Source organism: Dermacentor albipictus, chromosome 2 (assembly GCF_038994185.2).
Source record: "Dermacentor albipictus isolate Rhodes 1998 colony chromosome 2, USDA_Dalb.pri_finalv2, whole genome shotgun sequence".
In the NCBI taxonomy this organism is placed as follows: Eukaryota; Metazoa; Arthropoda; class Arachnida; order Ixodida; family Ixodidae; genus Dermacentor; species Dermacentor albipictus.
Window position 1 is genome coordinate 38,483,809 of NC_091822.1, and position 26,983 is coordinate 38,510,791.

General features: G+C 46.0%; 1 protein-coding gene across 1 annotated transcript in view; it reads left to right on the forward strand.

The window, feature by feature from the left end:
- LOC135918261 (uncharacterized) overlaps nucleotides 1–26,983 on the forward strand; it is a 103,279-nt gene that overhangs the window by 26,394 nt on the left and 49,902 nt on the right. Inside the window, exons 5-8 of the mRNA XM_065451929.2 lie at nucleotides 10,482–10,689; nucleotides 11,794–11,941; nucleotides 17,929–18,050; nucleotides 22,918–23,038. Coding sequence (XP_065308001.2) covers nucleotides 10,482–10,689; nucleotides 11,794–11,941; nucleotides 17,929–18,050; nucleotides 22,918–23,038 — 599 coding nt within the window. The remainder of the gene's footprint in view (nucleotides 1–10,481; nucleotides 10,690–11,793; nucleotides 11,942–17,928; nucleotides 18,051–22,917; nucleotides 23,039–26,983) is intronic.

Here is a 26,983-nt window from a genome sequence, read left to right on the forward strand (position 1 = left end):
GGCTGCCCAGTCGCCGAATGCCAGGCGGAGCCAATTAGGCTAAAGTCTTGCTTTCCCACGAGGTGAAATAGCGGGTGACGATGTAACGGTGAACTTGCAACATGTGAGGAGTAGCCAAAGTTCCATAGAGCTCATGCTGCCTGTGGAAACTAGAATGTTAAAACAAACCACATTATTTATTTGTTAATTTATTGATTTCGTTATATTCATTCCTTTATTTACCATGGATGCTTTACAGTATTTCAGAAAGGAATTAGGTAAAATGGGAAAGCATTGTTACATCAAAGTAAAGGTATTATTAAAAAAAGCAAGACAAAGCGCCATTCGCATAGCACAGTAGCATGATGAATTTTTTTTCTTTTTAGCCCAGTAACTTTTTAAAACAAATTTACGAAAATTCTGAATAGCAAGAAACGAGGCTCTAAAGTTGTCAACACTAACCCATAAACAAAAAGAACATATTATAATTGTGTTATTGGCACCTAATACCCTAACTAATGTTGGCGAAATTGACGTTGAGGCGTCAATCGACGCTTTAAAAACATAATCACTAATTTGTGACTAGGATTTGGCAAACGCTCGTAAACGTAAAATTTCACGTAAGCTCTAAATCATATATAATATTTCTTGACATTTGGCGTAACAAATGCAGTCTTTACAACTGCGGTAGCTGTTTTTGATGGAGAGTTGTGGAATAAAAAACTTCGTGCTTTTATCTTTTTAAAGCTGCAAATTTTCGACAATATTTACTTCCAGGCTCTCAATCAAGAGTCTTCTTCCTACAGCTACTAGAAATCCAACAAATTTATTCCGTATAAGTCCTGTGATTGTCTCAGAAGCATTTCTGCATTTTACTTGTATTTGCAGTAGGGATATGTTAGTTGGCCGTCAACTAAAGCTCGAGGCAAAATAATATTTACGGAATTCGCATACTTCAGGTAGTTTTTTTTTGCGAGTTACAGTTCCAAACTAAATAAGTTTTTTTTATTTCGAAATTTTTAACAATTTCCAAAAACATTCATAACCTAAATGTAAAAATCACGATTTTAGCACTTTGTAATGTAACAAAGCTCATCAATTTCGATCCCCTGGATGCCGTTATTAACTATTTCACTATTCACTTGTAGTAGATAGGTGCTTCCGAGCTAAGCCTTTTTCTTGAGTATTGTGTGCGTCAGTCTGGTTTGCATTTCTCACCTTAACTTGAGAATAGTGGGTCTGATCCTAAGTTTTTTTTTCCTTAGAATTAAATTCAAGCTTTGGAGACTCAGTAAATTATTTGGCATACTTATATAAGAGGAACACTGTCGGTGTTCTTTTTACACAAGCATAAACCAAAACGCTCACTATTTTTACATTTCGTGGCGTTTTGTAAGGTTGACGCATAACATCGGGTGCACATATATTTTGTGCACATTGATATTGCACTATTTTTCGGGCTTTCCTATCCAACCATTCAATGTGCACTGCTGGAAGAAAAGGTCCTGCTGAAATTTAAGTGCGATGCTTTCTTGTCCTCGTCAAGCATAGTTTTGTCAGGTGTCAACTTCCGTAGAGTCTGTGTCTGATTTCTTTTTTTTTCCTGTTTAGTAGGTCAGCGCTATTGGTTTCACAGGAGAAGCTGGTTGGCAACCACAGTTTGTGCGATCGTTGCAAGTTCTACTCTGAAGAATGTATGCAGTGTATTGTAGTATATTGCATATATCTAACACCTTTGTACACTGATGTGCAATAAAATTTAAACAGATCACTTTGAAGTTCCAGTGACAATTTTTTTGTCAGTGCATTTACTATCGACTATAGTGCATTTACTATAGTTCTTAATGCGTACAGTGTTATTCTCTTGAACCTCACTAAATTGCAAGCACTTTACACACAAAGGCATAGGTTCTATACACATTTGCCTTTGGTTTTTGAAGAGAAACCGCAGAAATCTGCAGAAATTCCTCTTTGGGGTACATAAGGCACCTCCATAGTAAGGTTCTATGGACATTTGTGTTTAGGGTTTCAAAATCAATTGCATAAAATGTTCTATAGAAATTTGACTTTGTGATCTTAAAAGCAACGACACAATCCACCGTGGTTGCTTAGTGGCTCTGGTGTACCGCTGCTAAGCGTGAACTCGCGGGATCGAATTCCGGTCATGGCGGCCGCATTTGGACAGGCGACAAACACTCGCATATTTAGATTTAAGTCCGCGTTATAGAACTCGTGTTATTAAAATTAATCTGGTGTCCCTCACAAGTACTACTGAAAAAAATCAATATAAATTCTAAAAACACAAAAGTTATTTTGTAAGGCATTGTAACATGACCTTGTCTACCTTTGTTCCGGGCTACGATAGCCTACGTAATAAAGCCGAACCAACTAGCGCCTCCCGCCGCCTACATTAATATATATGGTAGCACGTCGCTTACAATTATCTAGTAAAATACCACCATCGAAAGAGCGGAGATAAGAGGCAGATCTTTTCAAAGCCATGTTTTTTAGGGTACTATAGGGAGAGTTGAGACTAAAAGCTCTAAAACTTGCCGGTTCTGTCTCGCATTTTGGTTATCATAACGACATCAACGAAGTAATAAATAGTTAGTGTTTTTTTTATATTTACCTTTGACTTGCCGTGTCTAACAAGTAGGTTCCAGATAAAGCATCGAAGTCGTGTAGTGGTAAGCTGACTTGGTGAATTTGACTATTTTATCCCTTCCTCCACTTTCTCTTTCTTTTTTCATGAGTCCACAAATGCGTGAACACTTTACTACCCATGTCAGTACGCCATTTGCGATATTCTTATTCAGTCTCAGAAAGAATAATTCTGCTAATGTACCAGAAAGATGCACCTAATTTATGTAGTGCATTCAATTTTCTTAATTGTATTGAAGAGCGACACTTTATTTAATTTGGCGTTGTGGAATTCATTTCTAATATTCCGTTGTTATTAGCAATTCATGTAACAACATTGAAGTCATATCATCTAGAAGCTGCTTCCAATAACTGCTGGAGTTTCACTTCGCCAATTAACATTAGCTTCCGTATTTACTCGATTCTAAACACCCCCTTTTTTCACGATCACGATGCCCAAAGTGAGGTGGGGTGCTTAGATTAGAAAAATCTAGAATGACTGCCCCCCTCACTCATTTCGCTGCGAGATCACGACGAGACGGGTGCGATAAATAACAATTTATTTTGCAAACATTCAAAAGAAATATTGGTGCACACAATGAACCCACCGCTTGTGTCGAATGCTCAGTTACTATCACTGCCACTCGAGTTGTCGCACCGCTTGAACCGCCGCTCTCGGTATCCCACAGCAGGCCGTCTTCCGTTCCGTCGAAGCGGTTTGTGATCTAGCAGTTCTTAACTGATTTGACCACAACATGCACTTGGACCCGCTTCGAAGCGTCCGAAATCCACTTTGCGATGGTTGATGGGGACGCTTTCTGTAGCTTTCACCATACATCCGTACAGACCGGCTGTACGGCGTACCGGCGCCGCAGACGCCGTGCCACCTCGGGACTGCGACGGCTCCAGCTCGATGAGAGAGTGAGCAAGCGCGCTTGGCGACCTTGGCTACGCGCGCTACCTCACAAATAAGGGGGTGCTTAGATTCACATACAAACTTTTTTCCAAATTTTTTGTGCGAAAATAGAGGGGGGGTGCTTAGAATCGCGAAAATACGGTAGGTGTTTTCACCACTTTATAAATCTTTCCAGTCTGTGTTTCCAATCCATCCGAATATCTAGCGCCCCTCAACCGGCACCTTGGAAATTTCAGGTATACAATAGAAATTCCAATACACCGTCCAGGGATGGTTTCACTTAAATAATTTTTCCTGTTGGTTCAATATTAGAGGAGAAAGAAGAAATTAACTGTCATGTTACCATACCGGCCAGAAAGCAAGCGTTACTGACAACAGCAACGCTCTTTCATTTGCCTCGAGTAGCGCCAGCAGGCGATGTTCCTTCTCCGCCGTTACGCAGGAGCCGTGAGACCGCGTCGAGTTAATGTTAGGAGGCCCACGTCCGTTTTGAGCGCAGCTCTTCGGCACACGTTCCTGCGTTCCGCGTCGCCGTCGCGCCTCGCAATTGTCCTTGGACCAGCTCCATAGCCGGGGCCAGCGTGCTGCTCTAGCTTCGTTAAAGCACCTTAAACTTCGTAAAGTAGCGACACTCTCCTCCTCCGATTTCACTCCTCCTCGCTTCTTCTCTCTTTCACGCTCCCTCCTCGACCGTGGCACCGCCTATACTGCTCGAGCGTACCAACGGCGCCAACTTGGGCTCCTCGCCACTCCGTAGACGATTCTCGAGCAAAAATGGCACTGATGCACGGCGCGAGGGCCCACGTGACGCTATTAGGCCAATAGCGACACGGTGTCGGCATCAGCCAGGGCCGCTATTTTGTAGCGATGCCTTATGCCTTATTCTATGCTATTCTTATCATCCACCACACACGGCCGCCAGATCCCGTTGATAATGTGGGCAGACCATCGCTCTGACCACTGGCCAAACGCGAAAAGCCTGGAAAAGCATAGAACCGGAAAAGGCATCGCTACAAAACACCGGTCCAGAGCGCGCGAGGAGCGGCATTCTTCAAAGCGTGTCGCTACTTTACGAAGTTTAAGGGGCTTTAAGCTGCGCGTGCTCCTGGCACCATCTCTCGCGCACGGCGCGAGCCTCGCTCTCTTCGCACCTCCTGCAATGCTATCCCTGTGCCCGCCATGGAGGAAGAAAACTCAGGAGAGGCCCTGACGTCACGCTTTGCGAAGCTAAATGAAGCCGGAAGTTGGCGCTGTTCATGGCGTTGCTCCGCCTATCGGGCCAGCTCTCCTCTCTTGTTTACGTTTCTCGCGAAACCACGCCGCGCTGCGCGCAACCGTGCTGCTTAGACGCTCGCGCTACGCAGCAATACTAAATAATCACGATGACTCATTGCGTTACCGTTGCCGAAGTCATGTTGAAAGAAGTTCTTAATGAACTTCGCAAATTGGGCCGTGAGGTCGAATCGCGTACTTTTACCAGATTTTATGAAGATAAACATGCCTTATAAAGCCAGCCAACTGAACTGTTTCCCTGAGCCGCATGTACCGGCTGCTGCCCAGTTCCTGCGTGTTTTTTTTTTAAAAAGGTCACCTTTATTGCTGCCTTCTACTTGCATTTATTTGCTTGGGCTTCCTGGGGCTCTCAGACGGTTTTACGAGCAAGACGGCTGGCGTCACTGCACTACGAGAAGCACTGGAGACACGTACGACACACCGAGTCATTTGCGATCCATTTGGAGTATATGAGCACAAACACATACATACTCGCTTGAGGAATCGTCGTCTTTTATTGAACAAACTTCGGGTGGCCGCGCATCAGTACGACAGCGCGCCGGCGAGGAGACAGAATGTCATTTCTGACTCCGCGTTTAGATTCATTGACTGCGGCCTTCCCACGGTACGTTAAGCATCACGGAACCAAAGTTTTGCGATAGCCGGCGTACGGTGCAGAACAGTACGCACGTAGATCCGGCCTACATGCGACCATGGAACAGCCGTTTGATGTGTTCGCAGGCGTGTGTGCTGTGGAGCCTTGCCGACTCTTGCAGCGCATGCGCTAACCATCACTTCCCTGCGCTTCTCGCGCGCACAGATAAGATACGCCTCCGGTAGTGAGGATTCGTTCCTTAAGTCAAAGCAGCCGCTTCTTTCCCATCTTCCAGGATAAAGCGTCGGCTGACGAGCGCACGGTTCTGAGGGCAGCAAAATGCTCATATCCTCCGTAACGCTCTATCAGCACGTGTATTGAGGTACACCTGCGCAGGTATGCATGAACGTTGAACGCGCTCTGCTTAAAAGACTTCGTGCTGTCGCGAGTACTGCGAGGAACAAGCAACTGTTAAGCAACATGTGTTTTAATATGCACAAAGGCAAGTTGTTACTGAACACGAACTATGCATTCATGACGTACGTTCTACGTGCCGCAAATGCACCATATGCACTGTCGAAAGCAGGAATCACTGACCTGCATGGCGTCCATTGTACAGATTCTGAAACGCATCGGTTACGGCCTGCGATGGCACTTTAGCATGATTCCGCCAAAGAGGGCGAACTTTCCCGCTGATATTCCTTCGATCGTCCGTTGCCATTGCCGTGGCTTGAGTACATTGCGTACAGCGTTGCAAGCGCGTTCATTTCACGAACTTTAGTTTCTCCTGTCCCACATGGCCACAGCAACGTCCGGGAGAGCGCGGTCCAGATAACGCAGCGCAACAAAACACGGAGACCAACGCAAACGTACCCACACGGTGTCCTTGGCACGGTACGAAACCTGCGGAGCAACACGTGTGAGCGCACAGAACCATAAAAAAGTCGCAGTTGCGACCCGAAAGGCGTGGCGGCTACAGCAAAGAAATCAAGAAACAGCAAAAAAAAGGAGAACCTGCCATGTCGTTCCCTCCACACTTTTCTCCTAGTGCGCGAGGGGGTAGGGCCTCAGTTTCCTTCGTCCATGGCGCCAGCAATGAGAACGCTGGCTCGGTGGCGGGTGATGTCGATGATGTGCAGCCCGAGCTGAAACGCATAGCCGCTGCCGTTCGCCACTGCGTGTACTCCTTCCCCCTCTCCCTCCCACCCTCCCCCATGCCGACGACCGCGCGAGAGCGCGCAGTGTTCTGCGGTTGCCGAAGTGCCGGCCAGGTATCAGCAGATCGCGGTGCGCACTTCCCAAGCCGAAACGCAGAGCCACCTTCAGTTGACTCGCTAGCACCGTCAGCGGCGTCAGTCAGTGGAGTCGGTCGCTGCCATCTCTTATACAGTTGCGCCAAGCTACGCTCCATTTGCGGGGGCTGGCGCGATATGTTCCGCACGAGAGGAAGTGTCCGAGGCTCGCAGACGGCTTATATTATAATATAACCTGTCTGCCTATACAAATAGTTTATTCTCAACCAGTTTCTGAGCCATGAGCGAGACAACCGGTGGAAGTCCTTCGTCTGCCCCGACGGCTGAACGAGCTGCCCGAGCAGAGACCCAGCGCCGTCGCCGCCGGAATCCAGAGGTGCACTACACCAAACCTGGCATTGGTGCAGCAAGTCGAGCATGTATCCATCTGGTTCTCCAACCACACATCTTTCTTTGTGAAAATCAAGAACTGGCAGTGCAATATACGTGCAGAATAAAAAGTTGCCTGTAACTGTACATACATGTCTTGCTCGAATGTTTCGCCTCAATGAACGGAAAAGCCGAAACAGCTGAAGAGCTGCGCTCGAATTTCGCATTAGGAAGTAACGTAATCTTCAATAATTTTTTCTTCGCCTCCTCCTTTTTTGTTTTCGAACGGTGCGTTTCCTTTTCGTTTTCCGCGGTGGAAGATTTACCAAATTACGTGTCATGGTGAGTGACGTTGCCAGGACTGCGTTTTACGTCATGGCGTTCGCGTGTGTTTCCTCGACTCTCTGGCTGTGTGCGTCGCTTTCATGAGAGAGAGTACGAAGGCGTCTGGTTTCAAATTTCAGTTGTTTTCAGCGGCGTGCAGCGCTGTTATGCTAGGCAGTGTACATGATCGTCAGCGCGTGAATATGCGCTGGGCTAGTCCGTTTAAACATGCTAAATCTGGTGTTGGACCCCTTCAAAGGACGCTAAAGAGAAAACCTTGGTCGTTTGAAACTGCTGAAGCATTTCTTCCTAGCAAAGAGTATTTAACGCACGGAGCAGGTTGGGTACCGGAGGGAAGGAAAAGTGGCGTCCAAACACCATTTCGCTTTAAATATTAAACCGCGCCACTGTTGGAGCACTTTAAGCGCATCTTTATAATTTAGACGTGGGCTCAGGCACGTACCTAGGGGGGGGGGGGGGGGCGCCACGATATGAAGTGGCAATACCCCCTCCCCCCCCATCCACACCCAAGGCACCACTCCTCGCACACATTCCTAAATCGTCGACAAATCAATTAGTCGGCGGTCAACATTTTGCTGCCTTTTACAGCGAACACAGTGTATGACTATCATCGTGTTTTTTCGCGTCAGTTAACTGAAAAAAACATTATGTGGGCCGATCCTGGTGATAGTGCAAAAAGGGTCCAAGATCAATGGGGCATATTCCTGTGGACTCGGGAACCTATACCGCGCTCTTCGGAATCTTCGGGATCTACCCACGTATGGGGAGCGCTTAACGGCTGCTTCACATCCGCCGAGGGTGGACCCGGTATTGCAATATCTTCGGGATTGGCCTACCTACCTACCTATGCGGAGTTCTTAATGCCTGCTTCACCTCCACCGCCGGTCAGCCCGGCATTGCACTACCTTCGGGATGGACCCACGTGTGGGGAGCGCATAACGCCTGCTTCACCTCCGCCGAGGGTGGAGCCGTATTGCAATATCTTAGGGACTGGACTACGTATGGGGAGTTCTTAATGGCTGCTTCACCTCCGCCGCGGGTCGGCCCGGTGTTGCACTATCTTCGGGATCGGCCCAGGTGTGGCGTGTGCTTAACGCCTGCGTCACCATTGCCGCGGGTCGGCCCACCGTTGCACTACTTTCGAGATCGGCCCACGTATGCAGGGTGTTTAAAGCCTGATTCACCTCCACCGAGGGTCGGCCGGTTTTGCGCTGTCTTCGGGAGCGGCCGACGTATGGGGGGTGCTTAACGCCTGCTTCACCTCCGCCGCGGGTCGGCCCGATATTGCACTATCTTCAGGCCGACACGCAGCGCAAGTGAAACACTTTGCTTTTCGTTTGAGGGCTTTGACTGTCGTCAGCTTTCGCTGTCATCCCATCTTCACAGAGTGGAATGGTTGTCAATTTTTTCACTCCTTTCGGACTGCGGTACTTATCGGCGTCTCCTCGGGTGTGGAGGACAGTTTTCTCATCGATTCGGCGCCTGCGCGATTAACTCAAGATGAATCTGTTGTCACCATCTATTGGAGCAGGCAGGGCGTACTTTATTGTTTTAATTGCAAATATTAGTTTAGTTATAATTCCCAACAGACATTTTATGTCACCATCAATTTAACAATAACGCGCATCCCTGTTGCTTCGTTAGTTCAACCTTCATTGATTAGACTGGTCCAGGGACCAGGAAAGAGATTCGGTTCATAGTCGGCTGGTCTGCACGCTCGTGGAACCTGTTGTGGCCGGAGGAAATGCCAGTTGCGTTTAACTTTCACTTTTGCTTCATCATTTCCTCGAGTGACAGCTCCCCGTGATGCTGGCAGATCCTCGGAGCCATATATCCGTGATATGATTGTCGTCTGGTTTTCCCTTATTGTACAGCATTTCTCGAGCAAAATTGGTAACTGGAAACAAGAGTCACAAGATGAGAAATTAAGCGATCTACTAAAGGAGAAAGCCAAGGTAACAGCCAAACAGGGAGGAGAGCGAAAATTGTTTCTGAGAATATTTATGGATCACCATATTTTATTTAAGAAGGAAGTAAAGAAAGCGCCGCAGGAAGTTGAGAATAATTCCGTGTGTCTTGAATGACGCTTCTACAGTTATCAATTGAGCCGCCTGGCGCAGCCACTTCCCTGATGTGCTAATGAGGGGGTTCTAACCTTCCGCGTTGGGCGCAGTACGTCTATAACCGCAGCGTCCTGCACTCTACGCGGTTGTACGGGACTGGTGACCACGCATCGTTACGCAACTTCCCAATAACAACACGAGTCGGTTTTGCTACTTGGTAGAGCAGTAAACGATGGATCTAAAAGAACTGTGATTGTTCCGCAAATATAAATTTCTCTACAATTCTTCCAGAGCTAATACAAAAAACGTTACTAGAAATCTTTATTTTGCACTTTCGCTTGTTAAATTGTTCTTGGCAAGGTTCTGCCTGCGCATCTTTCATGTGCAAGTCCATTTGGTGTGGTTATTTGTTTGCCAAGTAAAGAAGAGGTGTATCTCACAGGCGTACCTGTGAGATACACGCTATTTTAATTCTCTTTTGCGGCTTAACGCGTGTTTATGGGAAATGGTGGGCATTATTCAAATTTGTACTAGTAAAGGTACACTCCCCCTCATTTGATTGGAAAAGTTAGCTTGGGTTCGGCCACCTACCCCCCCTTCCCCGAAAAAAAAAACCCTGTGGACGTGCCTGCATGGAGTATTAGGCAGATTTCTTAACAAAATTGGGGCATCCGGAAAGTTACCATGGACACCATTTTCTTAGACTGTATTATATTTCATTAATGACGGGGGCTTAAATAGCCTGACAAAGCTCATATTTATGACGTCACCGGGATGTTATGTGAGCATCGCAAAATAGTTTCGCCCCTCCATCTTGATTTTCCACGCCATCTCTGGCGTTCTGAGACACGCAACCTGCTTGCGCTGGCGCACTGGCGTGTATCATTAGCTTAATTTACCACTCCATTAAACATCGAACCATTATTTTAGTTTAGTATCTTTTTCGCTAAAATCTCTGAGCTCAAAAGCCTGCATCAGAGGGGAGAAATGTTTTCGGGTTAGAAGTCGTTTAGTGTATGATCGTAATAAACGTTTCGATCTCATTGCAGTAAAGGAAATTATGTGCACCGTGGGTCACTCTGCCGTCACGACGAGCATGTACCCACCCGATGGCATCTGCAAATACCTGTTCTATGTCGACGTTGTCATCGTGGACAGGAAGATAGTAGCCTCATTAGAGCAGGCCAGCTGGGAGCTATTCCAAGTGAAAACCATGAAATATAAGAAGGTCAATTCGGGCTTTGCTTTGGACTACAGGTGAGAAGCCCAAGGTTGCAGTGAGCGCATTTTTTAAGGCACCTTCAGCGAGTTGTCGCCCGGCCTTGGCATATACCTCTCACACAGGGAGATGTACGCGCTGTTATCGTGACCTGAATGTCTGCGAATTCCAGCTGGTGTACCACAGCATCCACTTCGGCAACAAATACTATACGCGCGGTTATCGCTCAGCGTGAAATGAAACTGCCGCATCCTATATTTAAAGCCAAGTGTAGCGATTACCACTGTAGCGCACTCTGGAGCTCTTTCACTTCAATAACTAACGTAGCGCCGGCAGTTGAAAGTGTTAAAGCGCTTTGACACTTGTAAGTGCATTTTGGAGAGCTTTCGCGCTACTGTTAGAAGTGCGGTATTGCTGCTCTTGGAGCAGCGGGGTAGACGAATTCTACGTAAGAGATGCTAGATGTGCACGCGATAATTGTCGAAATTTGATACGAATACGCGATGAGCGCTGCTTTAGTCAACTGAGTTCTGAATTGCGCTTTGATGTTCAACAGTCAGGTAAACTGTAGTAAAGCATGCATTTTTTCCCTATTGTCATTGGTTTGGGAAAGCGTGTAGGGGAGCTATTGAAAATGGCGACGTAATTTCTCAACATGCCGCAGATATCGACCATACCTATTAGACGTTCGAAACCTAGTTGATAGTGAATACAGGGCTTCTGGCTCTAGAGTAGAATTAATCATTCAATTGAAAATTTCTGACTTGACCAGAGACCCTGACCATCTCAGGGAAGGGCGAATGGTTACGTTTTGTGCAGAAATTATTTTGAGGAACTAGGCAGCTGCGTTCAAAACGATTGACTGTTGCTCCTTCATCGAAAGATAGCGCTCAAACGAATGTTAACTCCATCATGACCAATTAGTATCTGCAGCGTTGGACATTGGTGATAACCATGGCACAATAAAAACAGAAAAAAGCCCCAGTCAAGGAAAATTACACGTACAGCATTTTGCTTCGCAATGTGGAATAGTGAAATGAAGTACAGACAATAGTGACAGCTGGATAAGAAAGCTGGCCAATGCTTTACACCTTTGTAGAAAGCTCTAACTTATCTCACGTGCGGTTTCTACTTCACTGCAGGTACATCACAGTGAAGCGGATATTTCGTGCACGGAACGACCTCCATAGGCTGGCACTGAAAAAGATACAGAGCTACGGCTTACTGAATATAATCAGGAAGCCCAACGAACTTCGGCGAGTTCTGCAGTCCCTGAAGTCAGTTATAGCAGTAAGTGCGAGGACCCATACATTAGGCCGCAACGTGATTTTAAGATCAAAACTTGCACTTAGTGTATTAACAGCGCACGTGAAGACGCCAGTCACTTGACAAAAGCGCGAGGAAGCGCCCTGCAATTATTTATGTTATTCTCACTTCGATTTGATCGAAAATACTTTTTTAAAACAATCTTTTTTCCTATGATCCATTTTTTAATGGAATGCACCTCCTGATACTGCACTCGAAAGTCCAATGACATCTTCATTTTTTGATGTACTGGCAAACCTATGAGCGAAACTGTTTCTCGAAGAATTCGCGGAATACCAGATAGTGTACGATATTGATAAACATCGTAGACTTGCATGTGTGCTAGGCCTATGCGCTATTTGTGATTTTAGTGCTTTGTGCTCCTTTGTAAGAAAGATTTCTACTTGCCGTCGTTGTTATACTTGCCATGGCGTTTGTACAATGCCGTTCTTTCTGCTTGGACTTTTGAATTGTTTGCCATTTCTAATTTCGATATCCTATGTAGCAGTGGCGTAGCCAGAAATTTGGTTTGGCGGGAAGGGGTTGGGGGGCGGCTCACCTTATAGCTCGACCTCCTCGTCGTAGAATTTTTCTAGGGACCAAATACATTAATAATAACTGTATTGTCATTGCCAAGGATGCTGAAAATAAGTTCTTAAGCGCTACGCACTGTCAAGACAAGTAAAATGCATATTGTTTCGTAAAAGAACATACTCGTATGTCTCAGAAATTGCGCCCGAAGTAATTGATATCAATCCCTACATGTCTTCTGTCTATTTAATAAGTAAAAAAAAATATCACACAAACTTTACAAATATGTCAGTTTGAAACCTACAATGCAGTGCATGCCATTCATATGAAAAATGTAAAGGCCATGTTATGAACAGGTTGAGGACAAATATTTTAATCAAACTTTGTCACCGATGAACCTTGTTAACATTTTCGCACATATGCAACGGCCAGGGAGAAATCTCAATGACGCTGTCCTGTGTTACAATGTATTGAGGAGGAGCATTTTTCACCGGTCGTGTAATGTAATTGCACCTAAATTATAGTCGCAACAGAGACCACATATAGAAAGCAGTAGTTCTGCAGGATATACGAGGGCGAGTCAAACGAAAGTGATCCAATACGAATATATGGCTACCGGGGTGCCTCATTTAAAAGTAGTCTCCATGTCTATTTAAACATTTGTCCCACTGACTAACGAGTGTCCCACCGACTAACGTGTGATTCCCGTCTTATAAAACTGCTTTGTTGCTGCTTCAAAATGTCTGTAACTTAAACTTTCACGTCATCGTCCGACACGAATCTGGTTCTCTTGAGCTGTTTTTTTTTTCAAATGCGCCAAGATGTGGAAGTCGCAAGGTGACAGGTCTGGGGTGTATGGAGGATGTTGCAGCGTCTCCCACTTCAACTTTGCCAGTTTTGTGTTAAACACATTCGTGACGTGGGTACGGGCATTTTTGTGGAGCAGGATGACCAGAGTCCTCAGATTTCTACCTCGTTTGTTCTTGATAAAAACGACGTACAGCGCGAAGGACAAGGACTGCGAGAGACGGCATACACTGCGTTGACCTCCAACAATTATTGGAAGTCAGCTCAGTGTATGCCGTCTCTCGCAGTCCTCGTCCTTCGCGCTGTACGTTGATTTTATCATGAATTACGTACTAGCCCAAGCAACCACCCTAGTTCACTTCGTTCGTTCTTGACTGCAACAGGCAGCCGATCGGGGTTTTTACAATAACGGAAACGGTTGATAGCCTCTCCAGGTTTAGCAAATAAGATCAATAATGGCCCTTGAAGTTCGAAAAACACGTCGACTCTTTTCCGGCAGAAATAACGGTCTTTGCTTTTTGGCGGGAGTGGTGAATTCAAATGTTTCCAATGTAAGCTTTGCCGTCGTGTTTCAGGCTCGTGGTAGTGGCACCAAGATTCGTCTCCGGTCACAATTGCAGATAGGAACTTCTTACCCTGGTTGTGATACCGGATTAGATGAGTCAAGGTGGCGCCGAACCTCTCCGCCTTCTGGCGATGGTTCGAAATCTTGGGCATCCATTGCGCACACAAAGCCAATAATCGAGGTCTTCATGAAATATGGGGTGAACCGAAGAGGTTTCCGGAATTTTCCGGAGAGGTTGCGCCCAAGCGAACGCGTTGCATTCCGTCGAGTACCCGCAGGAATGGCGGCGAGCGACAATGAATTGTTTCTTTTTGTCGTCTGCTAGCCAGAAAGCTTACAAATTTCTGCCAGGCGAAAATCCACTCTGCCAGTGAAAAACGAACGTCCATCGAAGTGCGCCATGCCGTGGTCAGGACAACATGAGAAAAACACATGCGCTCTGGCTGGCTCCGGAAGCCCGTGGGTAACGAAAACAAAACAAATTGAAGAGGCTCAATGTGTCCTCACTAATACAAGACTAAATAGAAACATAGATAAGAACATATTCACTTTGGCTGGCTTTAGCGTCTTGACATGGATACTTTGGAGCAGTTGAAAATAAATGGTGATATTATCTTCTGTGTCATCACGGCAAAAGTGAACCACCACGGAGCTTTGTCTCATCGGACCTCGCTGCGTGCTTTGTCAACTTATTTGATATTGTGTTGATTTGGCTTGTCTCGTTGTATTGTCAGATGTACGACATTAGAAAATTCAATGCACCTTTGCCGTCAAATGTTTATAAAAACGTTAAACCCACATATGTCCGGAATTGCAAGTATAAAGCATGACTTTGGATATGTGAATGCAACTTGCGCATGATAATTTTATGAGAATTTCATGCCCACAAAGTTTCACATTTGAAATCCATGCACTCCGTAGATTCCGCGGCCTCCGCGAGAGGCCGGGACGAGCCCACACGCCATCAAAACGCCCTTGAAACTTCGGGCTCGGATGGGGCTGCTTGCGTTCTGCGACTACCGCCGCATGGGCCTTGCTGCGAAATTCAGCCCGATTTCACAATTTTCGGACTGAACTTACTTGTCGAGCGTGTAAAGGACATTCTAGACAAAATTCATAATGATTGCCGGCGCCGTTGGTTGTTTCGTCGGCTGCGCATGAGAGCACGAAAAAATTTCGGGGGTGGGGGCTGCAGTCCCATAAGTCTCCCTACTCCCCCCCCCCCCCCGGCTACGCTCCAGCTATGTAGCCTTTGCTCAATTGCCTGCATGCTCATCTTTTTTCCGAAATATTTTGATACTGTATACCCTCTAATTTTGTGCTTCCTACTACGCATTACATACTTTTGCAGTACGTGCTCCTGCATAGGGCCTTCTAATTTGCCTGGCAGCGCGAAATTTATTTAAAGAATAAATAAATAAATAAATAAATAAATAAATAAATAAATAAATAAATAAATAAAAAAATCGCTCTGAAAGGCATGGTGGGGCCATAGACACAATGCTGTATAGAAAATAAGCCTTAAGCACCATTTTAGGGCTGCCTACGCAAGTTTTTCGATGCGACTTTATCTCTGCTTAGGATGGGTCTGACTTCTTTCATTGACGCTTGACACTGTGCCGACTAACGATACACGAAACACACAATAATTATACATATACTGTGACTATCTAGCGATAAATAAAGTAACGGATCTGTGTAAATCTGCTGCATAATATTTCTATACTTGGTGAATAGGTATGGGTTCATAATTGCATATGGCGCAGCGCACACATGTATACGCCACGGAAAAGCACATTAGGAACGCATTTGTGTGTCCTCTCTTGTTCGTCGTGTTGTTGTTGTGCGCCATTTACTGTTATGCAAAGAAGGGAAAAACACTGCTTGCAGACGATTGTACCGTCGCTCCTGTTCAAAGAGATTACTGCAGACGGCTGCCATTTCATGCGCACTAATTCGCTTTTGTTGAGATATTAAATAACATATTACGCATTACAACATATATTCTAGTTGTCCATTTCATGCTGCAACTGCAGGAATGAAGCCGAGTAATAATGGAGGCATCAAATAACGCGCATCTTTCTAACAGACTCCCCTAAAAAATTCAGTACCGATGCAGTTAGTCTTGAGATTGTCAACCAGAACTCACTGTAAGGTATAGCTGCAGGCTAGGTAATGGGGGCAGGAGGGCGTTTTCTTTTACTTCCCACCTTTGAATTGACAATTACAACTCCTGCGCTAAAGCAAATAATTATAAATGCTCGTGTGCCGACGTCTTAAGTTAGCTATGTGGAGGTCAATCTTTTCCTAGATGACCTACGAGTAATGTGCTCCCCCACTGACGATCCACATGAACAGGCTGAATTGCGTAACGGTCGCCGATACTCATCGACTAATTCGTTCAAAAAAAAAATCCGGCATCTCCCAGTAATGACGACGTCAATGCGATTAGCAATGAGGCAATGTGTCGACCCACCGCACTGCAACCTCCGATGCGCGTCATGCTATAAGGCGCGATGCGGCCGGGTTCCTCTCGTGCGTTTCCCTCTGCGCACGCCGTGGCACCAAGCGGCGCGGCCGCGAAATCCATGAGGGGCGTTCGCGTGAATATCAATTAAGACGAGATTTTTAATTAATTTTCTTTTGTCCATGAAAATTGGCATGTGCCCAGTGGCGCCTACCCAATGACCCAAGTTGGCGTCAAAGATGTTAATTGAAAAGCGGCGCACATCAAACGACACAAATCTAGTAGACCAGGTTAGCACAAAACAGGATTATCGAATAACGGCCGATACATTGTGACAGATAGAAGCACCCGTTGTTAAAGAGGTTCATTGAATAGTGGCACACAGGCAGTAGCACATGCCTAGTGACCCAAACTGACATCAAAGTGGTACATCGAAGTGCGGCATGTAACTAGCTTACCATGTGCAGTAATCCACGTTGTAGAGAAAGAGGTTTGTTGAAGAGCGGCACATAAGCAGAGGGACATACCCAGTAACAGAAGTCGGCATGAAATTAGTTAACCCCCAAGCCGCTCTCATCGCCGCTTACATCGGAAATCAAGTGTTCGGAAAGAACCATCAGGACGTAGCCGGGAGACCCCTTTTTTAAACACGCGAACGAGATCACCCTTTCGGAGCGCTCTGGACCCCTCGAAGAACCATCCGCAGATGCCGTAATAATTAGGCATATGTTTTGGACGCAATTATTTATTCATAATGATAGTGAAGCACGCACCCATGACAGATGCGCAAAAATTATCGCTATGGCACTTCTAATAGTGCAATGTGTTGGAACTCAAATTTAAACAAAAAGGACATTTCTCCGTCGCTTTGCAGCCATTGCAGACGACTTCTTTTTTTTTTCTTGGGAAAGAGCTCTTTTTAGATTAACGCAATATTAGGGCCTATGAATGACGTCGCATCTCATATCACTTAACCAAATTCTTTAAACCTGGTCTCTTTACATCGGATGGCTTGAATTGAGTTAACTGATGAGGCAATCCCATCGCCGCTGCCACTAGAAACCATCAGAACGTAGCCGGAACACCGCTTTTCAACCATTCTAACAATCCGCGGATGATCGGTGATCCCGACAGTGTAAGTTTGAGTGTTGCTGTACTTTCTTGCGACGACTGGCTCTCGCGCAAAAAAAAGGAAAAAAAGAAAGAAAGAAAGCCACATATTACCAAACATTCGGAGAACAAATTTGGTATCGTCAAAACGTCAGTCGTCGCTACAAAAATAATGCATGCGCTAATGGAATTCAATGTTGTGAGTGATAGTATGCATGGCAGTTCTGTTCACCCACTGTGTGCGCTCAATCTTTCTATTTTTCGCTCTTTATAGTGTTTGTCACATTAAACCCATTTTTTTTATTTAGCCACGCCTGAGGAAGGTAGAAAGACGCAATGGCATGACTCAGCATCCCCGATATCTTTCTCTTTTCCCTTTCACTCTGTTTCTTTGTTAAATGCAATAGCAATGCACAACAAGTACTCCCGAAACTTCATTACCCTTTCTTCAAAAGCTAACGTGGGATACCATGACTTTCTCTTGTGCAACAGGCACTCAAGGGAATCCAAGGCAGCGCTCCTGAAAAGAGGACCGTGATTGCATTTGGATCGTACGACTACAGTGGTTCGGGATTTATGAAGCAGTACAAGAACATATTTGCAGAGGTGGTCAAGTGAGTCTCTTTTTGGCATCGCGACGCAACAAACGTCCTAGCTCGAATACATTTTCCGGGGTGTCGCCATTACATAACGGTGCGGCGAATATGGCTCGGGTGAGTTCGTCCCATCTGAAAGGTCATAATGCAACACATTTATCGTCAAACTAACGCCTACGCAACATTGTTTTCTTCAGTGGCCATCATATAACCAGCCGAGTCATGCAGCCAAGATATCCAGGCAGTATATGAATGCTTAAAACTGTTTACGCTATGACAGAACTGAATTTGTTGTAGTGTGAATGTAGCTTCGACAGCATTATGCTAAGCAGGAGAAACTGTGTTCACAAAATGCGGTTTTATACTACTGCGTCAAATCCACTACTGCAAGGAACGTGCATCAGATATTGGTTGGATTAACATAACAATCGTGAACCATTGAGATGGAACATCTCGCACCGATTGCCAAACCTAACATGGCCACTGAAGACAGACACAGAAGCAAATGTATATTTTGTTTTTTTGTGTAACGCAGATTCAAGAAGGCTGGCCTTTATTTCGGGGAAAAATAAAATCTAGCTACTCCGTTCTAAATTTCACGCCCATAATGTTGCACTATGCCACATTGAAAATGTGGATCTTGAGATACTTTTCTAATTGTAGTATTTCTTGCGCAAGTGAAAAACTATCAATTTTGCCTGAAGCGTGAATCGTCTACGGTAATGGCTAAGTACCTTAGGATGTTTCACGAAGAAAGGCTCGTCATTTTATGTGCCGGATAAGAAGCAATTACCATTCGGAAATTACACACGAGTGTGTCAGGCGCGCAATGACACATCAACAGAGTGCGTCGCGGTCGCAACGCTGACTTGATGGAGGAACGCCAGCAGCACGAGGCGCGCATACTTGTCCCAAAGCGAACTTTCTGTCTTGCCGCTCTGTCATTTGATTGTGCCGCGCTTAGTAAATCCAAAGGATGATTATGCGCTCATTAGGACAGCGACGGCCTTGTCGCCTCAACTTGGAGAACGAGCTGACCCGATACCACGAGAAGAATGACAGACTGAAGCACATGTAGCGGACAACGCGTGCCTTAACGTCTTACATTCTTGCCCCGTCGCTCGTGCCGCTTCTGGCACCCGCGGCCGAGCACGTGACGTACAGGACTCGGCAGACGAACCGCGCATGCGCTATTGAATTTGGGAAAGCATTCTGACATGGACGCCACAGCGTGCTTCAAGTGTCCATATAATTCCTATCGCAATATAAATAATCGTTGTTGCTAATGGTGTGTAATTCTGTGAAATCACCTTTTGTTTCTCCAAGTAAGCGACTGCCTGGTTCGAGAGTTGATGCGAGGGCGCTTCTTTCTCACTGATCTGTGCTGTCTACGTCTTACGGAGGGCGCTTCGCTCTCTGAGGCTGGCGCAGGTGAAGCCAGCTGAAGGGTGGCGTCGTTCTGCGGCTTACCCAAAAAGGATGCCGTGCGCTGCACTTATGCTAGCGCGTTTTGTCAAAAGATATTTCAACCGTAACTGTTCTTTCGTCGTGGTAATCCTCGTTTTTTTTTGTAGTCTATTTACCTCTGACAAGCGCTCTAAAGATAATGTCAGCCTGTATACGCTGTTTCTTTTTTGTGTTTCATTTTAGGTAAAAAACTTTCTGAACCGTCAGTGTTCGCAGCTCGTGCAAGTCGTAGTCAGTGTTCGCAGCTCGCGCAAGTCGTACTAGACTCTGTTTGCGCGGTGATAACCAATTGTGGATATCCACCAGAAATCCTTCTCCGACCTACACGGATAGCTCAGGCCTCAACAGAGAAGTATTTATGGCCCTAGTTTCTCCCACGAGCTCTTTGCTTTAGGGGAGTGAACGTGATCCTGAACATGATCAAGTGTGTTTCATTACTCTTTGTAACACGTTTATTTTCGTCATCTTATGATGTGCGTTCACGTGAACATTGAATATTTCAACTATAATGTACAACTGTTCTGGAGTGTACTTATATATTGACTTTATTTGTTCTATTGTTCCGTTGTTGTATTTGCACAACCTGTTCTTAATTTTTTTAAAATGCATTTCTTACTTGATTACAGTAAATTTGTTTTTGAAAGTATGAATCGTAATACCACTGCCATGTACGTGGGCCTTTAGGTATTTTCAAGTTGTGTTACCGCCGCTTTTCGCCTAAGGGACACCCAACTGTCATTGGAAAAAAATATTTAATTTTATTTATTTATTTATTTATTTATTTATTTATTTATTTATTTATTTATTTATTGAATAATAAAAGGTGCCGAGCTTCAGTACAATCCAAGTGTCTGCAAAGAAGCGAATCGCCGGCTTCCGGCTCAGGGCATGCGAAGGCTTCAGTTGAGGGCGCTCGATGCGATATCCATCCCCCTAAAGTAGAGGTTATTGATTTGTATACATGACCGCAAGCTAATAAAGGCCCAGAAAGACCCGCCGTGCTTGCTCAGTGGCTATGGCGTTAGGCTGCTGAGCACAAGGTCGCGCGATCGAATCCCGGCCACGGCAGCCGCATTTGGATGGGGAGGAAAACGCCCCTGTACTCAGACGTAGGTGCACGTTAAGGAACCCCAGGTGGTTGAAATTTTCGGATTCCTGCACTACAGCGTGCCTCAAAATCTGGTTTTCGCACGCAAAACCCCACAATTTTTTTTAATTTTTCAATTAAAAAAAAGCCGTGTCCCTTCGCAGAAGTTCCCAATATTATTGGGCCACGGGGCGCTGGCATAAAAATTTGCAATAATATTTTTGTTTCCTTTTGCGTCGGTACTGGCATGAGAGTGGTAACGATAAGAAATAGTGTGACGCTTTTGCATTTGCCAAAGTATAATTTATCAATGTGTTTTTTTTTGTCAACTTCTGTACAATATTCATTCGATCTACTCACTTGGTGGCTCGAGGCGCCATACGAGGCCCGAGGCACCATTTTGCCATCGTCGGCACCATACCGCCACGGTATCGACCGCACTTGCAGAGCCCACGCAGGGAGAGATAGAAGGTCGCCCTAACGACGTGAATGATGCGCAATGCGTTTGTATGCAAATGCGGCATATAATCGAAGTGAAGTGGACATACCTCGACATTCCGCTCAATGAGCCCGGCAGGAGAGACGGGGAAGCACTCTACCTCCTACCACTCGCATGAGCATTGTGCGCAAACACGCTAGCATTGCTGCTGAACAGGTGTGTGCACACGACACCGTGGGGCAGCCATAGAACAGACAATAAGCCTCGCAATAAGTTTATATGGTCCTTTTATAGGGCCCTGAATAACGCCATTTGATTTACCGACGTTGAAATCGTAATCATCACCACCATCAGCCTATTGTATGTCCAATTTAGGACAAAGGCCTCTCTCTGCGACCTCCAATTACCCCTGTCCTCCTTGTGCCAACCGATTTCAACCTTGCACCTGCCAATTTCCCAATTTCATCGCCGCGACTAGTATTCTGCCCTCAATGACTTGGCTTCACTTCTCTTGCCACCCATTCTGTAACTCTAATGGTCCATCGGCTATCTATCCCATTAGGTTTCTTTTACATACCGCCCTCTTCCTGTCTTTTAATGTTAAATCATGCACCATATAGATGATAGGGATAATAAATTTTGTCGCATTTTTCAAACGGAGTGGGGGAAAGACTTCTCTAGATTTTTCGATTTATTCAGCTTTTGCTTCATTTACCGCTATGTAGGCTTTAGCTTATCTGATCGCGATCTTTATTTTTTATCTAAAATCTATATCACTATAGTATACCATTACCTGGACTTCAAATGCATGCGCGTATGATTATTTGTTCCCTACTTTTCTTTCGCCAATACTCAAATCTAATTATTCCTTCCATCTTCTTTTAATCTCAACGTTTTTGCAATGTGGGCGCTCCCTACGGATATCCTTAGGTGAATATCTTGGCATTCAATCACAATGTGCAGAGTAGTTTTCGGCCTTTTTTGCCGCACGCATATGCCTCATCCTGTGGCGCATGCTTCATTCATTCATTCTGAGATGAGATTTCCACAATGCTAGTGGCATTGTTGGAATCAACAGAGATAATTGAAGCTGGAATGGTTCACAGACTGCGCACGGGATGCGTCAGCTTGCTATTTGTATGAAAATGAAACTGCCTTTCCTCGGACAATTTTAGACAGCATAAGTGTTTGAAGTTATTGCTGTGTGTTGTGCGAGCCTGTTGTCAAACCATTGCCATAAATTCCCTGCCCTTTTTCAAATATTCATTCGTTGAAAGTTAGCGCTTGTGTGTCTCACCTCAACTGTTCATGTATCGTTTATTGGCTATTACTCACTCGTCGTAGCGTCTTAGCCACGACAATGTATAATAAAACATTTTATACCAGCCATAATGCAAGCATAAAACTAAGCTTGGATTGCAACTAACCTCTGCTTGGTCTGAGTTGGGGTGAAGGTGGTAACAGTGAAGGCGGTGAAGCCGGTTAAGGGCAAATTTTCATTCCCGAGTCTTGTGCAGGTGACTGTCTTATGGAAGAACGTGACAGTAGACGGAACTGTCTCGGGTGCACATCAACAATGACACTCTGCGGAAGAGAATGCATGCTCCGTTAACAGCCTTACTTCTACTGGAAATGAATGCAGAAACACTTGCGTAGCAGCTTCAAGATGCTCTTTGACTGAATTCAGGTGGTAGAAATTGTTCTGATTGACCCCAAGGGTATACGTCTAATAAATATTCAGCAAGTAATCAGTCTCAAAATGAACAAGCTAATGTGGGTACAGGAGCGGTCGCTTTGCATCCGCCTTGTGTACTTTTATGGCCCATTTGCAAACGTGCACAGCAATCGTGTGGGAAGACGCGGCAATGTGCGCGTGTCATCTCCTGCTGCAGTACATTCGAGGCCGACACAGTCATCGCTATCTCGTCGGTCGGATCAATGGAGAACGAGGCCAACTGCTACGCCGCACCACCAAATGTCTTCACCTCACCAATGAGGAGGTTCCCAAGCCTGGTAGGTATCCATCGCTGTCATTATTGGTGCCACTAGTGGGTGCACCGCTCCGTTGCCTTGAATTTGAGCAACGTTGTTTGGCTTCCCACGTTGCGTAGAGGGACGGAGAGATCAGACAGACATGCATACATATGTATATACATCTCATATGGACGCACGTAAGTCGGACGGATAACTGTGCATCCATTGCAGGTAATGGCACGGATGGACAGAAGGCATAGATAACTGATGGATGCAGAAACGTATGCATTCAAGTGGTGTCGAATCTACAGATATCGGCTGAAAATTGCCGTGTAAAACTTGCGCAGTACGCTAGTACCTAGCACCGCGAAAAAAGGCATTACAAAATGCCTTGCTTATTTCCGACAGTGCGAAATAGATATTTGCCTTAGATGGCTATAATCTCATCAATGTAACTGCATACGCATTCACACCTCGGCTAATGGCTCCTCATGGGAAACGTTAAGAGAAACACCATGTTTAAAATATTTCTGCGTCATATGGTCGAACTGATGGTCACAGGTGGCAGCCACGCACGCTGCTCCTCGAGACTACGTTTCTACCATTGGGTGACGTAATGCAAACAGGCAGTGCAACTCTCCATAAATCCGCGCATTCGTTACCTTGTAACGAATGCGCGGATCGTACTTCGCTATAGGCAAAATATGCCACACTCAGTGTTCGATTTGTTTTTCGTAATCTTTCTTTAAGACATATAGAAGCCAATTAAGTGCATGTTCCCCCATTACCATCTGAAAGGCACAAAAGTGCAGGGGCGCAACCAACAGTGAGGTTGGTGACATCGGTGATGCTCCGTTCAAACGCATAACGTGCGGCGACGTTCGTCTTCTATGCGACACTCACGGCGAAAATCTATAGCCTGACGAAGAACTGGTATTTTGCAGATATGAAGTATTTATTTGAATTAATCGGTACAATACAGTACACCCAACTAGGTGTTTTACAGAAGGAGGTCCCGAAAGATGAACCGCCAGGGAAAGCTTCATACAAGAGTGTCCTAGTTGAGTGGTGTGTATCATTAGTATACCAGTTGACTGCGTATTGCGCGGTACAACACGGACACAAGACAGAGAGACGTACAAGAACAACAGGACAACCTGTTCAAAAGCAAACGGAACAGAGTTACGTCTTCTTCGTCCTTCCCCAATCTCAGCCACCCACTAGGCGGAGTCCGTTAATGCCCCCATCGTGGTTGTCTTCTAAGTAGTATACGTGCGTCACTTGTCTCTCCCTAAAAGAGCATCGCCCCAATGGTAAACCAGAAATGTCACTCGCGGAAGTAAGTCTCTCGCGTAGTTATTCACTCACATACGGCTTCATGCGGACAACGTGCACAAGTTCAGGACAATGACTCACATACGGCTTCATGCGGACAACGTGCACAAGTTCAGGACAATGCGTGCAGAGCCGCGTACAAATGGGACTATCCACTTCACCTTATTCGTCGCATTGCAGCAAAAGCAGCTGGAGCTCGTACTGATGTAGCTCGACGGTTGGTGCGTGCAGTCTTGCAGCCACGAATTTTATATCAAGCACAATTTCAACGGCTGACGTTGGCACAGCTAGCACAGTTGGAGACGATTAATCGCGATGCTATGCGCACAATCACAGCACTGCCCCGCATCACTCCGATACCAGCCCTACAGGAACATGGCCAGCTCAACACAATTGCAGAGCTAATTTTGCAACTTGAAAAAGCACGTGAAATAAAAAAGCAACTTATTCCGGCTGTCGCTGCGCTGCATGCTCATTTTCACCGCGGCTCGCGGATTGACAATCAGCCCTGTCCAATGCCTCCCTGGGAATTCACCAGCATCACAACTAATAAGCCAACGAAGTTACGACGCAGCGATACAACAGGTACTATTGACGAACACAACATCGTCGATGCATCATGCGTTAACACCTGCAATGTCTATACGGATGCGGCCATTCTCCCAGACGGCGGAAGGACATCATTCCTGAGTACAACGCATAATTTCATCAGCGGCCACCAGCGCTATTTATCTACGGAAGCCAGCGCTCTAGTAATGGAACTTCAAGCCATCCACGACGCTATGCAAGATGCGACATCTAAGCTGCCTACCATCAAGCAACTAGACATCTTCACGGATTCTTTAGCGGCTATTCAGGAACTCAAGAAGGTCGATAAGGCGATGGAAATCTGCGAGAGAATACACACTATGAATAGTAAGACAGCTATTTGCGTCAAGGTACACTGGATTCAAGGCCATTCAGCGAACCCTCACAACATTGCTGCTGACCAGCAGGCACACTGCCCTCCTAATCCTGATCCTCCACCTATTCCCCTCCCACCCCAACCCCGTAACTCGCTGCGAGCCCGTAAAAATGTTCTCCGGCAGGACACACGCGCTCTTATCCCACCGTGTGTCTGCTCCCTCCCCCTTCACCTTACTAGGGCGGAGGAAGTTGTGCTTAGGAGGCTTCGGGCCGGGGTGGCCCTTACACCGGCTGTTGTCTCAAGGTGGAACTGGTCGCATTTACCACTGGGTGCTACGTGTCCATACTGCTCCGTTCCTGTGGTGGAATCAGATGCATACCACCTAATATGGACATGTACGGGTTTACGATCGGAACGCTCGCGTCACCTACTGCAAGCCGGCCTCCGCTACAGTGTGACAACCAGCTATGACCGCTGGATACATGATAACAAATTTCACAAAACACTGCTTCAATTCATACACAACACAGGCCTCACAGCACACATATAATACACATATACGCTCCAACAATTATGCCTTAAGGGCAAGCCTTCATCGCAATAAAAAAAAAAAATGGGACTATCGGGGACGACCTCGTACGTGACATCACTGAGTCGACGCAATACTCGATACGGTCCGAAGTATCGTCCTAACAGCTTCTCGGAGAGTCCTCGTTTCCGTATGGGTATCCAAACCCACACTTTGTCGCCAACGTCATAGATTACCATTCGGCGGTTAAGATCGCAGCACCCTGCGTCGTAGTATTGCTGCCGGCAGATCCGCAAGTGCGCGAGCTGCCGAGCTGCTTCTGCGCGTTGCGTAAACACAGCGGCGTCCGTATCAGTGTCGTCAAAGTCATGTGGAAGCATTGCATCCAACATCCCGTCCACGAACAAGGGTGAACGGAGTCATGCGCGTTGTCTCTTCAAATCATATTGACCGCAAAAAAGACGGGGACATAGGAAGAAAACACATAAACAGCACAGGCGGTAACTTTCAACTGTTTATTCATAGCAGCCAGTGGGCATATATAGGCAAAAGGAACATGCGCAGATCGCGGCAAACAAGAATGCACATCAGCTTAGCGTGGCAACCAATTATCAAAAAAATCTATTTCCGCTTGAAACAACCTAATGGAGGTATCGCTAACACAATCTTCGCCTTTGTTATTTATATGATAAGCCTCCATCAGTTCACGTGCAGTCTGGTCATGGCTTCTGCCCAGAATCTTTATCTCCTCAAAAAGAGGTGCACAGCGACAGGTATTGCAGTGTGCAGGTAAGTGCGCCAACTCATCTTTCTTTAACTTTTTCTCATGCTCCCTGGCTCGATCATTTAGGCACCGTCCAGTCTGCCCTATGTAGGACTTGCCACAGGCCAGGGGGATTTCATACACAACTCCTACATTGCATTTGGCATACGGCTTGGTGTGGTTCTTACCACAACCTAGCCTTCCTTTAGGATCACGGGAGGTGCGGGGGCAGAGCCGCGCCAGCTTAAAAGGGGCTGAAAAGACAAGGGGGACTCCAAACCTGCCTGCCACCTTCCTTAGGTTGTGAGCGACCCTGTGGATATACGGTACAACTTCAGGTCTTATGGCCATAGAAGTCGTCCTCACCCTTGCTTTGCCCCTCGATCCTTTTACCTTCTGCAGGAGGGTTTCCACCACTGGCGTTACCATCGAGTCAGGGAACCCTGCCGT